This window comes from Barbatula barbatula (genome assembly GCF_947034865.1).
Source record: "Barbatula barbatula genome assembly, chromosome: 14".
In the NCBI taxonomy this organism is placed as follows: Eukaryota; Metazoa; Chordata; class Actinopteri; order Cypriniformes; family Nemacheilidae; genus Barbatula; species Barbatula barbatula.
Genome location: NC_136777.1, coordinates 11,093,347 through 11,108,076, shown reverse-complemented (window position 1 = coordinate 11,108,076; position 14,730 = coordinate 11,093,347). Strand labels below are relative to the sequence as shown.

The 14,730-nt window shown below is 36.1% G+C and overlaps 1 protein-coding gene across 1 annotated transcript; it reads left to right on the top strand.

Annotated features, from left to right (window-relative positions):
- Positions 1-2,398: 2,398 nt before the first annotated feature.
- On the top strand, positions 2,399-14,508 carry opn4a (opsin 4a (melanopsin)). The gene is made up of 11 exons (XM_079472401.1): positions 2,399-2,645; positions 6,503-6,645; positions 7,150-7,283; positions 8,092-8,295; positions 9,210-9,381; positions 9,956-10,117; positions 10,591-10,698; positions 11,606-11,801; positions 12,206-12,376; positions 12,476-12,529; positions 12,838-14,508. Exons 1-11 carry the CDS (start codon positions 2,514-2,516, stop codon positions 13,090-13,092), a joined length of 1,731 nt encoding a protein of 576 aa, XP_079328527.1. The 5' UTR covers positions 2,399-2,513; the 3' UTR covers positions 13,093-14,508.
- The last annotated feature ends 222 nt before the right edge of the window (positions 14,509-14,730 follow it).

Here is a 14,730-nt window from a genome sequence, read left to right as displayed (position 1 = left end):
TGGAACAATTTGGACATTGTTGTGTAGCTTAAAGGTCCAGTGTGTAGTTCTGTGGAGGATCTATTGACATAAATGCAATATAATATACATAACTATGTGTTCAGAGGTGTATAAAGATCTTACATAATGAATCGTTATGATTTAATTATCTTAGAATGAGCTATTTCTATCTACATACACCGCGGGTCCCCTTGCATGGAATTCACCATGTTGTTTCTACAGTAGCCCTAAACGGACAAACTGCTCTACAGAGTGTGTTTCGTAAATACAGTATTTCCTTCTGCAAAGAAACGAAAATGTGACGACATCTTAGTGGGGTGGAATGAGCAAATTAAGTTATCAAATAGATGAAAAGCAGCTCCTTAAGCATGACGTTTTCTTTTACTACTATTACTATTTCTATTACAATTCCCACTTTCATCTTGTGACCAAACTAACAGCAATCTTGAGTGCATATAAACACAATCTGGCGTCATGCTTAGGGTGTACATTTACATTGCACTCATTCTCTCCTTCATTACGATATTCTGCAGTATTTTGCATCGCATGAAACATGTTTCCTTTGGGGATGTAAACAGAAAAACTCTGTCTTGTTGAAGTTGACTTGTAAAGTACATTTCAAGTTAATAAATAAATAAATCTGAGATCTCGTTGTTCGAGTTCTCTATCTAGTAAATGTTTGCTTTGCAGCCTCTCGAATGGACATTCATGTTTATATGCTGCAGTCCAATTCATGGCAAAGATAAACAGATTAAAGCATCATCATTTTTGGGATGCATTTAAACAATTTTTTCTGCTTCAAGCAATGACTGTCATAAATTGGGGATGGATTACTAGGCACATTAGATGTCAGTCAGTCATTCAAATGAACTTTAGGATCTTTAAGGTATTGTGCACTTGACTGTTTAAACATCCTTATAATGTGACACTTTAAAACAACAGGATGTATTTTATCACTCTATTTGGTTTAATGGATTATTGTTTTATAAGCCCCTGGGTACCAGCCTCTAATCACCCATAAAAGTTTTCCCAGGGGGCAAATGTTTAAAAGATTTAATTTATAAAGCATAATATAGCAATTGTGAAAAAGTATGTTACAAGAACAAACACATCATGGTTTTAACACAATGGTGCAAACAATGAAGTCTTGTATAAATCATCCTAATGTGCCACCAAACTAATACTTGGTCCATTTGTGAATTGTTTACTGCAATTTTAAATTGCTTATTGAAAACTGAAATGCTGCTTGTAAATAGATTGAGGGAGACATTGTGTCTGGAATGTTCAGTATTTTGTAATTTTTGATATAGTTTGTTTATGGTATAGTTTGAACTGTGGTTTGAAGAATTATCAGTCTGGTTTTTCCACTAGACTTGTCAAGAGATACAATTTTGTAATGCAGGTGGCCACACTAATCCCACCATTACCTTCCTCTTTCTTTCCAGGTTAACATTAAAACACATCGTCATCCATTCACGTCATTAACAGATAACTGTTATATTGAGATTGTTGAGGTTGCTTTAGAATTTAATACATTTGAGGTTCGGAGTATAGCCAAATATACCAAGATAATGTCTGTCACAGACATGAAGTACATGGTTTATTTGACATATATCAGATCTTTGAGCTTGTAGTCTAGATTAATGTTCTGGATGCAAAGGCAGGTTTCTCTGTCTGTGTGACTGATTCTGGCAAATGTCATAAAATAAGACCAGTGAAACAACTGTCTGTCTGAACCTTATTTACTCCAGTAAAAGCAGATGTATGTCCAAAATCACGCTGATGTGCTCTCTTGTCCGGAGGATCTGAAGTGAATGTCTGATTTGTCTTTATGTCTTTTTACAAGATAGTTATATTTATATGTATCTTAATCTGTATTTGCAGAATTTGCTGGTTTGAGTCATTTCAATGTTCAGCAAACAAATAATTGAATGTATGAGAATGGGCACAATTGTATGCTACCGTCTTAGTATTATTTTAAATTGTTTTAGTGTCATCACAGATATAACATGCTCGAGCCTGACTCCGTTGAATGCATGCTGTCAAAAGATTCCATTTGATTCATGTATTTTTTTAGTCAAACATTTTAGCCAATTGTACATGCTCACAATATCATTTACAATGAAAATGTGTAATATATTAAAAAAGAAAGCAAATCCATATCTTCCACAGTAGTCTAAAAAATCAGTGTCTGTGAAAATCACTTCATAAATGTACTGTAAATCCTAAAATGATCTTAAAATCGAGAGACAAAGCAGCCAGTGTGTGTCCATTGCCTTATTAGTACCTTGACACATTTGTGCAGCTTAGGTCATGATAGTAATGCTGGTCTCATTACATGTGTCTCTTTGTCTGTGTTAAATATGAAGGGTGAATAGCTTTAGTGGAGTACCCTCTTGTAGTTCATTTAAGCATGCAGCTGACACACTCACTCTTTTAGAGGCAACACAAGTGAAGCTGTACGTCCTCTCTTACAGACTGAAAAGTCTCTTGCTGTCTCTGTTACGTGAGTGATGATGAGGAAAGGCATCTCGTGCCCGAGCCTGGACCCGAACTGCACGCGCATCGTGGAAAGCCTGTCCTCGTGGAACAGATCCGCAGCGAGCGCGTACCGGCTGGTGGATTTACCTCCCATCACTACACCTGTAAGTAATATGATGATATTCATCTGCTTTCCATCTGTAAGTTATGCTTTACAACTCTTATATTGTTCGGTCACATGTTGTCAAGATATGTAAATGTTTTCAATATTATCAGTATTCTTATTGTTCGTTGCTGATATGTTGGGAATACAGAATGTTAATTAGATTTTGATACAGGCTAACGACAAAAGCAAAGACAACAAATTGACATACCATTAAAAATGTGGTACGGTGTCTGTGTTGTTGGCAGTGTTGAGAATAAAATAATTTTTAAAACACAAAGCCATAGAGGACCGACATTGTGACATATAAGTTATATATTTATGGTCATCAGTAATAGGCTTTTTGAAGCTTTATGTCTTTCTTATATTGCATGTAAAGGCTTATGTCCTTCAGTCACTCAGTGTTTGGGCATTTGTGACAGACTTTGACAAACTATTTTCTTACAAAATACCAAACTGCTTAATAATGTCTTCATCCACAAGAACTTGTTTGTTCGAGTACTCATACATGACAACATGAAAAGCATTATAATATTATCCAGCATTTATTTGATTGTAAGCTAGCAAATAACCAATGAATAAATAAATACATACATAATACACTGAAAAACGTTTTTTAGAATTACTAAATTTAATCATGTACATCGGCTCTACACGATTTGATTAAGTTTTTTTTACATAGCCTAACTTTTTTCAATTTCAAGAAAAGTTATGTTAAAAAACTGAAATCTGAAGCACATGATAAAATTGAGTAATTCCGAACTGGGATTAGAATAATTTAATTTTACAGGTATATAAGCCTCTTTAATTAATATAGGACTCCTTTACTGACCTCATATGCGTTGCAACACACTGTTCTAACACAAAATGAACAGTGGGGGGTGCTGTGTTTATAGTCTGATCTGGGTAGAGTGTGTGATGGACATCAAAAGCTTTTTTCTCACTTCATAACCCTAAACAAAATTGTTATGTAATAATGAGCCCTGAGCATCTTGTTTAGAAGGACACAAATTTGGGTCATATTCATCAGGAAATTAAATTTCATACATCTACAAACACACGCATGTGACCAGTCTGTAATCAAATGTGACCCAGAAGCCTATTGATACCCGGATAGAAAAGGACATTCTGATATAGATGTAAGTCTATCAATACCAGTAATGGATGTTGAGAAGCATTTTCTTGCTCTTGTTTTTTTCCCAGACTGATGGTAATAATCCCCACAAAACCAACTTCACTGACCATGAGAGATAAAGATAAAAAGATTACGGAATAATCGTGTTTAGGTTCTAGTTCTTCTAAGTATTAGGCTTTTTGGAAGATCAATGCTCATTCAGTTGAGAAGTAAAGGTTGTTTTGTTGATGCACAGTAGGAGAGTTTGAATTTAAGAAAGAAATACAGCATGACATGAGGAGAGAGGAAGAGAAAAAAAGGCAACCCCTAGACTATGCTCAGTAGTGAGTACAGTGTGGGGACAGGAAGAAAAACACCTCAGCGACATAAAGCACATAATCAATTTTACAAAGGGAACACGCAAGACTTAATGGGGAAGGGGATCGGAGGTAATTCAGCACAACCACAAAAAGCTTTGAAGGAAAAGTTTGTTTTGCTCACAGAATCATAGCATTCTTTCTAAATTTAAAGAATAAATCGTCTCCAAAAGGACTGCTGCATGTAAAGCTCAGGGTAGTGTAGGGGAAAAACTCTTTCAGATTTAAGAGCAGGAGGTATTGGCATGTGTTTAGCCGAGCTCAGGCAGCTTTACTGTCTAACTTACCTGAAGCGTCTAGAGCATGAGAGAACTTATCCAGATATGAAGGACAGCTGGGAACGCATTAATGTAAATTCCCATCTCTGTTATTTTGGCTCGGGCACAGGAATGATAAACAGTAAAATGCATTAAAGACGATCATTTTACGTTTATGACTTGAAATTACATTTTAAGGGAAGTTACATTTTAGGTGATAAAAACTGACAAGTTTATTTTCCAATTCTGTATTAATGCGAGTTTGAAAGCTCCATCAGAGTACAATGTCAGAAAATAATAGTGTCTGCAATTCATTTGTGTGTAATTCGTCTCTAGGAGTCAAATAAGTAACATAAAGAAATGAAAAAGAAAAAAAAGCCAAGTGATTCTGAATGACAAAGTCTCATTATGCAAATGTCTTGTCAATAATTAAATGAAGCGTTTCCAAGGTGTAAATAATTCAGAGTGAATTATTCCTGTCCATAGATTTCATTTGAAAAAAAATCCCCAGTTAGCCTGACTAGGAGACATATGTTGATTGTGTCATTGTCTGCATAAAAAGTTACTTGCTTCCATCAACCGTTTCTTGTCTTTCAATAATTTTGCGTTGGAATAGACATATTTTACTGAGAGACTGGTACTGTCATATTACTCTTGAGTGGAAAACAGATGTGGGAGCAAAACAGGTTTTATTTCATTAGAAACGTCTTCTTCTCAGGGAAATAAGACTTTCTTATCTCAGTCCTAGAAGTTTTTCATGGCTGAGATCTTTATTTGACCCCAAACTCTGATATAGTGAATGAGAACAAACGGTGCTGATACATATTGGAATAACTTCAGAACAAATAAATGCCGGATGTGAAGTGGTTCAATGAACGTTTTGATGAGAGAAAATAGCTGTGTTAAAGACTGTTGCAACATGAGATTAAGATGCAGTTGAAAATGTGACAGCTTGTTGTTATAGTGACTCCCCGTCATCATGTGAATGCAGTGACAGAATCTGTTTGTCAAATTTCCTCCATCACATAGACGACACTTATCTGACTTGATATGACTTTGGCTGAAGTGCTTGACCTGCATTCAGCAGTCACCACAAAAGGTCTTTTCATTAAACCTTTTCCTGAGGATAATGCAGTACACAAATGTCAACCCAGTGAAATCTGTGCATGCACAAATCTTAATTGCTATGTGAAAGTCAAATGTTTACACTTCTATACTTTAGCAGGCCAAGTAAAATAAATACAATACTACTTCCTATTTCAGAAACAAAGCAAGCATTAGGATAAGTTGTTAAAGGATGTTGATGTTGTTTTTTAATACGCTGGGAGTGAATGGGGAGTGAGGCTTTCCGTCAATGAGAGAGAAATTCATTTAGTTTTGAAACGAGGGTGTGCAAATAATAAAAACACTGAAGAAAGTTCATTTTTGGGTGAATTATTCCTTTAAGATTGTTCAGGACAAGTGACAGTCAGCAGCATTAGTCAAACAGAGAAAAGCAAAGGGAGCAGAACATTCAACATTGACGTTTTTTTGTTTGTTTGTTTACAAAATGAGTTTTATGATTGCTTTTTTACAGTAGTCCTTTTACAATCATTGTGTTGTGTTTGCTATAGTCTTGTATTTATTTCTAAATTACAGCAATGCTGTTGATTTCAGTTTAAAGTGAAGTTTTGATTGATTGAAACATTACATTCCTAATAAAACGTCTGTGCACCTCTAATATAAAATGAAATATCTTGTCGCTGATGTTCTTGCACAGTTATGTCTGTGAGGGATTTAAGCAGGTCTGAATGTCAGTTAGCATTATTAATGTCTCCCGGCAAAATTAGAAAAAGTGGCCAAAGCATGATTCTGTGTGTGTTGAGAAACAGATGGATGAAGTTTTTCTACAATCTGCAAAACATTCTTGGGAATTCCTAGGAATAAAGTTACTTTTTACAAAGCAAACAAATATTTGCACAAATGCATTCAAAGAAAAAGAGGTGTCTTAAAGAGAGCTTTAACTTACTCTACAAAGATTTATTTTTGAGTGAAATCAATATATTATTTGTTTCTTATGGTACAGCAACAGCTTTATCATTTGATCTTAATTTAATCTACGTTTTTTAAGGTTGCCATGGTTGAAGAGTCTGTCTATCCTTTCCCAACGGTGGAAGTACCTGATCATGCTCATTACATTATTGGTGCGGTCATCCTTGCCGTTGGCATCACTGGCATGTTGGGCAACTTCTTGGTCATCTATGCCTTCAGCAGGTGAGATTAGGTTTAGCTGCTAAACACTTTGTTCACTGTTGATTATCAATTATCAATATTTTTTTCAGCATTTCTAGCACCCCATCTCCATTTCTATTCATATTTATTATTTTATGGAATATTTATTATATAACATTCATTACTAAAGGGAATTTAGAGTTTTCCATCACGTGTAGCTAGCCAAACATCTTTAACTTAATATCAGTTATGGATTAAAAATGACCTTTTGAACTCCGTAATAATTTTGATAGGTAGTTAGTCAAATTGTAATACTTTAGCCAATTACCACTTATTTACTTAAATGGCCATTATGAAAACAGTAAATAGTGTCATTGTTAAAGTTAGTTAGAGGACAGAAGAACTATCAACACAGGCTGAGCAAAGCGGAACATACAGAGAGACACTAATGAGTCATAGAAACTTGATAAAATAATGTTGCGTTTTACAACTTTCATTCGTTTCATTTTCACTTTTCCTGCACTCCAAACTATGTTGTGTTTTTAGAAGCCGGACCCTCAGGACACCTGCCAACTTGTTTATAATAAATCTGGCCATCACAGATTTCCTCATGTGTGCCACCCAAGCACCCATCTTCTTCACCACCAGCATGCACAAGAGATGGATCTTTGGAGAGAAAGGTACACACATCAATCTAAATGTCCATTTTGACCTGTTTTTAGAGCCATGAATTAATCTTTGACAGATAAATGAATAGTTTCCTCTACATTGTGTGCATATGTGGCTGTGCAATTCTGATGTTGCTCCCACACACATGGAAAAAAAAATGTCTAGTGTACATACAATATCTGCCCTTAAAGCAATCAAACAAAGCATCACATATTTTAGGGCAGTCTCCAAATATATCTCACCCCAAAATGAATATGTCATGCCTGACATTGGTTTATTGTGGGGCAAACTGTTTATTGTGTATTGATAAACTTCCATTCAGCAAACAGAACAGCTTTGTTCAAACACATTTTTGGGCAAAGTTTGAGGCTCTGACCCAGTTTCATGTGTTAGAACGGGTTCAAATGTCTGCTTCCAATAAAACAAGGCACCGTTATGACCACCGTCAATTTCATTGTGACAATTTGAAAGCTTTCACACAGAATGGATTAACCTGAATCTATCATAATCTACTCTACTGTGTGCGTGACAAGGTGTTGGAGAAGACATCCGGAGATGATTATATTAAATAACGCTGATATTAAAGTGCATCAAGTAAATGTGTTCTGAGAAAGGAAGTTTTCATGAATCAAATTATTATATACAGCATGCAATCAGTGATACATATGAATGCATCGAAAGTCATTCTCTTTACGCATGCCCTAACAGAACAGAAAACAAAGTGGCACTTACCATTGAAATGTCATATCTCATCTGTTTGTTTAAGTGTATATAGCTTGTGTACAGACCCACCTAATTCTGCCGTTTCATGATCTCCAGGCTGTGAGTTGTATGCATTCTGCGGGGCTTTATTTGGCATCTGTTCCATGATCACGCTCGTGGTCATCGCCGTGGATCGATACTTTGTGATCACAAGGCCATTGGCCTCCATAGGAGTGTTGTCTCAAAAGAGAGCTGTTCTGATTCTTCTGGCAGCCTGGGTCTATTCCCTCGGATGGAGTCTACCTCCCTTCTTTGGTTGGAGTAAGTGCACAGTACACAACCAAGTCGTGTGGAAAAATGCGGCTTTGGTTTAGGGATGGGCTCCCATGGGTATATGTTGCAGGGCCCATTCTTATAATATTATACCAGCCTTTTTTGAAGTTAGCATATTTCATTATCAGTTCATTTTCATTGTAAGTCATTTTTGGGCAACTGTAAAACTGACCCTTTTCCTATGGGTAAATTTGGCTTCATTAACATGCGATCTCTTGGCTGGATTGAAAATCTGAACAGATTTTTTTTTTAACTAGACATACAGACTTTTTGAAAGTTTCAGACAGAAACACACCAACTGATCAAATCTGCAGACTGACACAGACCTTCTGCAACAAGTACAGACTGAAAATCTGGGCAAAATCTGAGCAAAACTCTTGCAGCGTGTTTAAGACTTTACTTGCATTTTTTATTATCAAAAGCAGAAATCCATTGGAACAACTAAGCTAAGGCATCAGCCGTCAGAATGATCTGTATGTAAACATAAAGATTTGAGTGGTATACCAGTGGCAAAAAGTGCACTGTTTAACTCGGATCTGTGCTGAGGAAAGGTCCCCAAATACTAGACTTTCAGCATGATGCGGATAAAGCCTGATTTGGTCTCTCTGGGACTCTCTATCTGTGGTTTCAGGCAACTGCCTCTTCACACGAAGAGTGTCTCTTATAGCTTGCCTGCATGACAGCCTATATTTTCTTTGCAGATCAGGACTCCAAGACAGATGATAAATAACACAAAGCCAGATCGGTGCTGATAAGAAGTGTTATGACTACTCAGCATTGTATTTCATTCTCTGAGTTTTTCACAGGGTGTAAAAAGCTTAACCGCTGGATGTCACTTACGTATCTTTACAGACTGTTATTTAATACTGTGTTGTTCTTTCTGTCTTTCTCTGTCTTCGCAGGCGCTTATGTTCCTGAAGGGCTGCTGACCTCTTGCACCTGGGATTATATGACATTCACGCCCTCCGTGCGAGTTTACACGATTCTTCTTTTCACTTTTGTGTTCTTCATTCCTCTTACCATCATCATCTACTGCTATTTTTTTATTTTCCGGTCCATTCGTAGCACCAATGAGTGAGTATTTAATACAACCTTTATCCCTAAAATGAAAAAACCACGATGACCATAGCCTAGTTTGTGGTAACCATTAAATAACTACATGAAAAGATGTTTTATTTTATTTTGTTTATTTTTTTTATTTGTGGTTAAACCATGGTTAATTTTCATAAAGTTTTGAGACCACATTCACTTCTGTATTTAAATGTGGAAAGAGATCACACCAAAAGTCTTAAACAGCGTTCCTGTAGCTCAGTGATTAGTGCATGGGACTAGCAACGTCTAGGTAATGGGTTCGATCCCAGGGATTGCACATACTGTATAGTAACAAATGTACAGTGTAATGTAAGTTGCTCAACGCATCTGCCAAATGTGCAAATGTAAATTCACTTACCACATTATCAAGTTATTACATCTGAAATCAGTGTTACTGTATATTTAAATTCATTTTTAAACCCGGACTATGTAAATTAGATGTAATTCAAATAAATTAACTGACACATTTTGATTACAATTAAAGCTTGATAGGACAATAGTGTTCATAATGTCCTTTCTGTCTGTCTAACTGTTGATTTGTGTTGTTTCGTTTAAGAGCTGTGGGCAAAATTAATGGGAATAACAAGCGAGACTCAATTAAAAGATTCCAGCGGCTGAAAAATGAATGGAAGATGGCGAAAATCGCTCTTATTGTCATTCTCATGTATGTCATCTCTTGGTCTCCATATTCAACTGTGGCACTAACAGCGTTTGCTGGGTAAATGAATCCTGAAGCTTACAAACATACAAACACACATGGACATATACATTAATGGCTTGCATATAGTATTGTATAGTCAAAGTTATAATATAATTTATTGATTTATTAATATATTAAGTTTCTTGATCTAATGCATATATACACACACACATACACACAATTATCCATTTTTGTATCTAAGATAATAAGAGTGTTACTTTTAAAATTTTTATACATTTTGTTAAAAAATACTCCATTTTAATTGTAATTTGTACAAAGTAAACTAAGGTTTTTTTTAATTAAATTTAGAATTTGGCAAAGTGCTCATTCTCCAAATTTTCATGTAAAATCTTTAAAAGTTCACGAGCCACTTGAGAAAACCTGCTTTAGGCACTCTGAGCTAGAATGTTTTGATTTGCATTTTGTTCATTTGTTAATAATTTTCTATGTATTCACTGTACGTATTATATACATTGTAATCTATTTCACAGTTATGCTGATATGCTCACGCCATATATGAATTCAGTACCTGCTGTTATAGCCAAAGCTTCAGCCATCCACAATCCCATCATCTATGCCATTACACACCCCAAATACAGGTACAGAAATACACACCTGATTCTCTTTATATCAGCATAGCGTAGTTTATAATCAAGACCGGTTCAGTTTTGATTCCCAACCTGTCATGAAAGATTGACATTGTAGTGGACAAAATGAAACAAGGGTCACATGTGATTACCTGCTCTGGCCCCATTAACACAAACACCTGAGGTAAATTGTAATTGTTTTAAGTGTTCGATCGCAAATTGATGAGTGACATCAGAAAAAGCTCTGATTATGGGTTTACACTTCCATTATAACTGATGTTATTAACCTGAATGTCCATTCGCGCATAAAGAGCCATTAATCGTGCACAGAGAATCCTAACAGTAGGGTACAACAGTGTTAAACCTCAGGGGGTAAAAAGCTCTTTTGATTTATCCCAGCTAAACATTAAATAACAACAACAGCACTTTCCTCGACATATGTTTGTCCGCAAGTGAAATTTCCTAAAAGGTCACATTGCATGTCACAAAAAGTAATGATTTTGAGCAAATATGTCATAATTAAAAATGAGCACTGTACCCTTTAGACCATTTTGAAAGGTGTAAACAACGCTGGTCCAGAAGACCTTCCAGTTTAAGTTTCTTAACACTACACAAACTTTTAAACAAAATACAACCAACAGCACATTATAAACGAATCATAATGTTAAACAAATATCTCAAGCACATTCTAAACATCCATTGACCCAGTGCTCAGACAATGCCTTATGGTGCATAAACTAATCAATAGATCTACCAGTAATTTCTCATCAGTATTTTACACTGTGTTTGATCAATGGTTACTTAACAGGACTGAATAGCAGCATGCTCTTGACATATCGGTTGCCAGTTATAGGACCATTTATGTTCTGCTTGAAAACAGATACAATATGGCTTAGTACAGCATCTGTCTTTCTGTCAGGATGGCCATAGCGAAATACATTCCTTGTCTCCGCATGCTGCTGTGTGTGCCCAAGCCTGACCTCCACTCCTTCAACAGTAGCTTAATGTCCACACGCCGTTCCACTGTCACGAGTCAATTCTCTGATATCTCTGGACCCTTCCGCAGAACCAGCACTGGGAAATTTCGGCTCTCGTCAGCCTCCGATAGTGAATCTGTGAGTGGGTTTTCTCTGATAGGTCTGTACATTGTTTGTAAAGGCTTTGGTGGGTACTCACAAGAAGGTTTAAAAGTAAAGTCTTTTCAATATTGTGCAATTCATCGGTGCATGTTATTTGAATAAAGAAAATGTTTGTAACCGAATATAACTTTTTAAGCGATTTCAAATAATGTTCCAACTTAACTGACATCGCTATTATTTTCTTAAACGTCAAAGCAACTTTGTCCAGTCAGATTCTTATGGATAAAATCAAATCCCGTCCTTTTCTTGTCATTTAACACAACAATTTCACTGACAAATGTGTCATGTCACTGAGGTAAAGGGGTTGTATTTTGTGTGTATTATGTCACTCATATCCATGTGCTTCTTGTGAAGGTTTTGTGTATGTTTAAAACATTCAGGGCTGGACAGACACTGAGGCTGATCTCTCCAGCATGGGCTCCCGGCCAGCTAGCCGACAGGTGTCGTGTGATATTAGCAGAGATACTGCAGAGGTCACAGACTTCAAACCATCTTACTCATCTAGCTTCAAGTCTAAACTCAAAAGCCCTGACTCAGGCATCTTTGAAAAGGTGACCTCCAAGGCACTTCTTGTATGAGTTTGTGTTCAAAATAGCCACTTAAATTTTGGCTTGTTAGTCACACTACTATTGTATGGTTGTCTCACCAAGAACTCCTCTGATGTGGATGATCCTGCTCAACCTGGCCGTGCTTTCCCTCTAGCTGTAAGTCGATTGTGAGTCTGCTTAAGTTTAATATAAACTTAAAAAATATGCTGTAAATCTCTGCTGAAACCTTTAGTAGAGCCTTTACTATTTCTATGCAAATTTGTGCGACCTGTAAGCCTTTCCTTTTCTGAATCTATTTGATCAATTATTGTGCCATATTGACAAAAAAGGGTTTTAGTGAATGATATTTAAATTATTGAAAATGTGGCCTTTAGAAGAAAAGCTTTATTGTTCCATATTGTTCTTTGATTTTTCTTTTCTGAAGGTTGATATCTGTACATGGCTTGATCCTGTGTTGTTTGCAGGCTGGTGACAATACAGAAATGACCGTATCGAGAGGTATGATTGGTCGGATCCCCGGTATTGTTGTCACTTCTGAGTCTAGATCGTTCCTGCCCTCAGCGCAGCCTAGCTACAGAATCGGCCGTTCAGGTGTGTCCAACTGCAATGTTGGGTCAAATTCCCCCAGGAGAGATTCTTCACAGCAGGGGGCAGTACATATCTGCATCGCTGCTGAAACACCTGCGGTCCCTCCATTAGAAAAGCCTTGCACTCAGTAACCTAATCCTTATACCTCCTCATATGCTGTCTGACTCTTACGTTCAAACTTTGTGTCAATGTTAAGTGTTTTATGTGCAATCCTGTTCTTTGGTGTCAAAGTTTAGCAATGGGAGCTGGCAATGAGACCAGACTGATGACTTGATGTCTTCCGTTTATGTGTGTAAAACGTTTTATCATGATTTTACCTCAGCTGTTGACCAATAACCTTGCTTCCCATTTGAAGGTCAAATTTAACAGGATGTGAATTAATCGGAAATGCTTTTTCATGGAAAGTATAACCAAGGGGATTTGTTGTACTACAGAAGACCGTCTGAAAGAGGTGGACAGGATTTTTGATTCTGGTTGTGGTTGTCAAATAAACAGCAATGATCTTCACTTTAAAATATCAGCTTAGTTTGTGTTGGATTTATTATCATGTACATTATTGAAATACATTTTCCTGATATTTAGTCTATTTATCTTCACTCTCAAAATGCTGGGTGATAGGTTTATTTAAGTCAACATGATGGATTTGGGAAATGAAACAACCCAGCATTTTTTCAATAATTTGCCAGAATGTTGGTTACTGTGGTTATGTGTTTTGTTGTTGTAATTTTGTAATTGTAATATTTTAATATATTATCACTGTTTTTAATTAACTAATAGAAAATGTTATGGTATTTTGTTAAATATGAAAATTAGAACACAGCATATTCACCATAAGGGAAATTACTTACTCTAGTGACTTCTGTCATATATTTCTTGTGGTAACAGATGTGAATGGTTGTAGAAATAAAAAGGGTTTTTGTGTGCGTGGATTTGAAAAGAAGGAATATTAAACAGCACAAGCCGCAGCATATGCCCGTGGCGGGGACACGTCATTATCACTGTAAATACTGAATAGTGCCACCATGAGAGAATTCGTTCAGCTTACGTCATGCATGCAGTGTATGTCTCCCTAAATCTATCAAGTTAGCACCCTAATGAAGAGTGACCTCATGCACAACAGCATACACACCAAAAGTTCAACAGAACGCCTCGCAAGACTCATATTTAATGTTTATTATTGTATATTTTTTTAGCTTAATGAAAATTTACTTTTTATGTTTAAACAGTTATGTTGCCTTTTATTCAATTATATTTTTGTAGGACTGATTGTACCTCAAAAGTGTTGGTGGCTGCTCTTTTAGATAGTTTACAAAAGGCATGTTTAAGCAAACAATTTTATGACACTGTCTAGTGTACTTTTAGTGGTTTGTGTTTTCCTGGCTTTTTTCTTGAATACAAATACATTTCTGCAAGTATTTGAAGTCTATGGACTGTTGTAGACATAGTGAATACTTTAAAATATAAGACACCACATATGAATCAAACACCAAGGAGAACATTTTTGTATATTCTTACATGTTCTTTTTAAATAAAGCTGCTGTTCTATGTTTTGTTTCCATATTTGTCATACAAAACAAAACAAAAAATCATAGCTTCCCAAATATTGCTCCAATTTCTTGTTTCAAAAACTACTGTTTATCAGTCTTGCTTATCAGGATGGATGGACTTTCACACATTGTTTTATATTTATTTTGACCCACTGACCCATTGTCTCTTTCAAACTATGCATCATCTTGGCTTTCCTGTGGCTCAGTTTGATCCCAGGGATT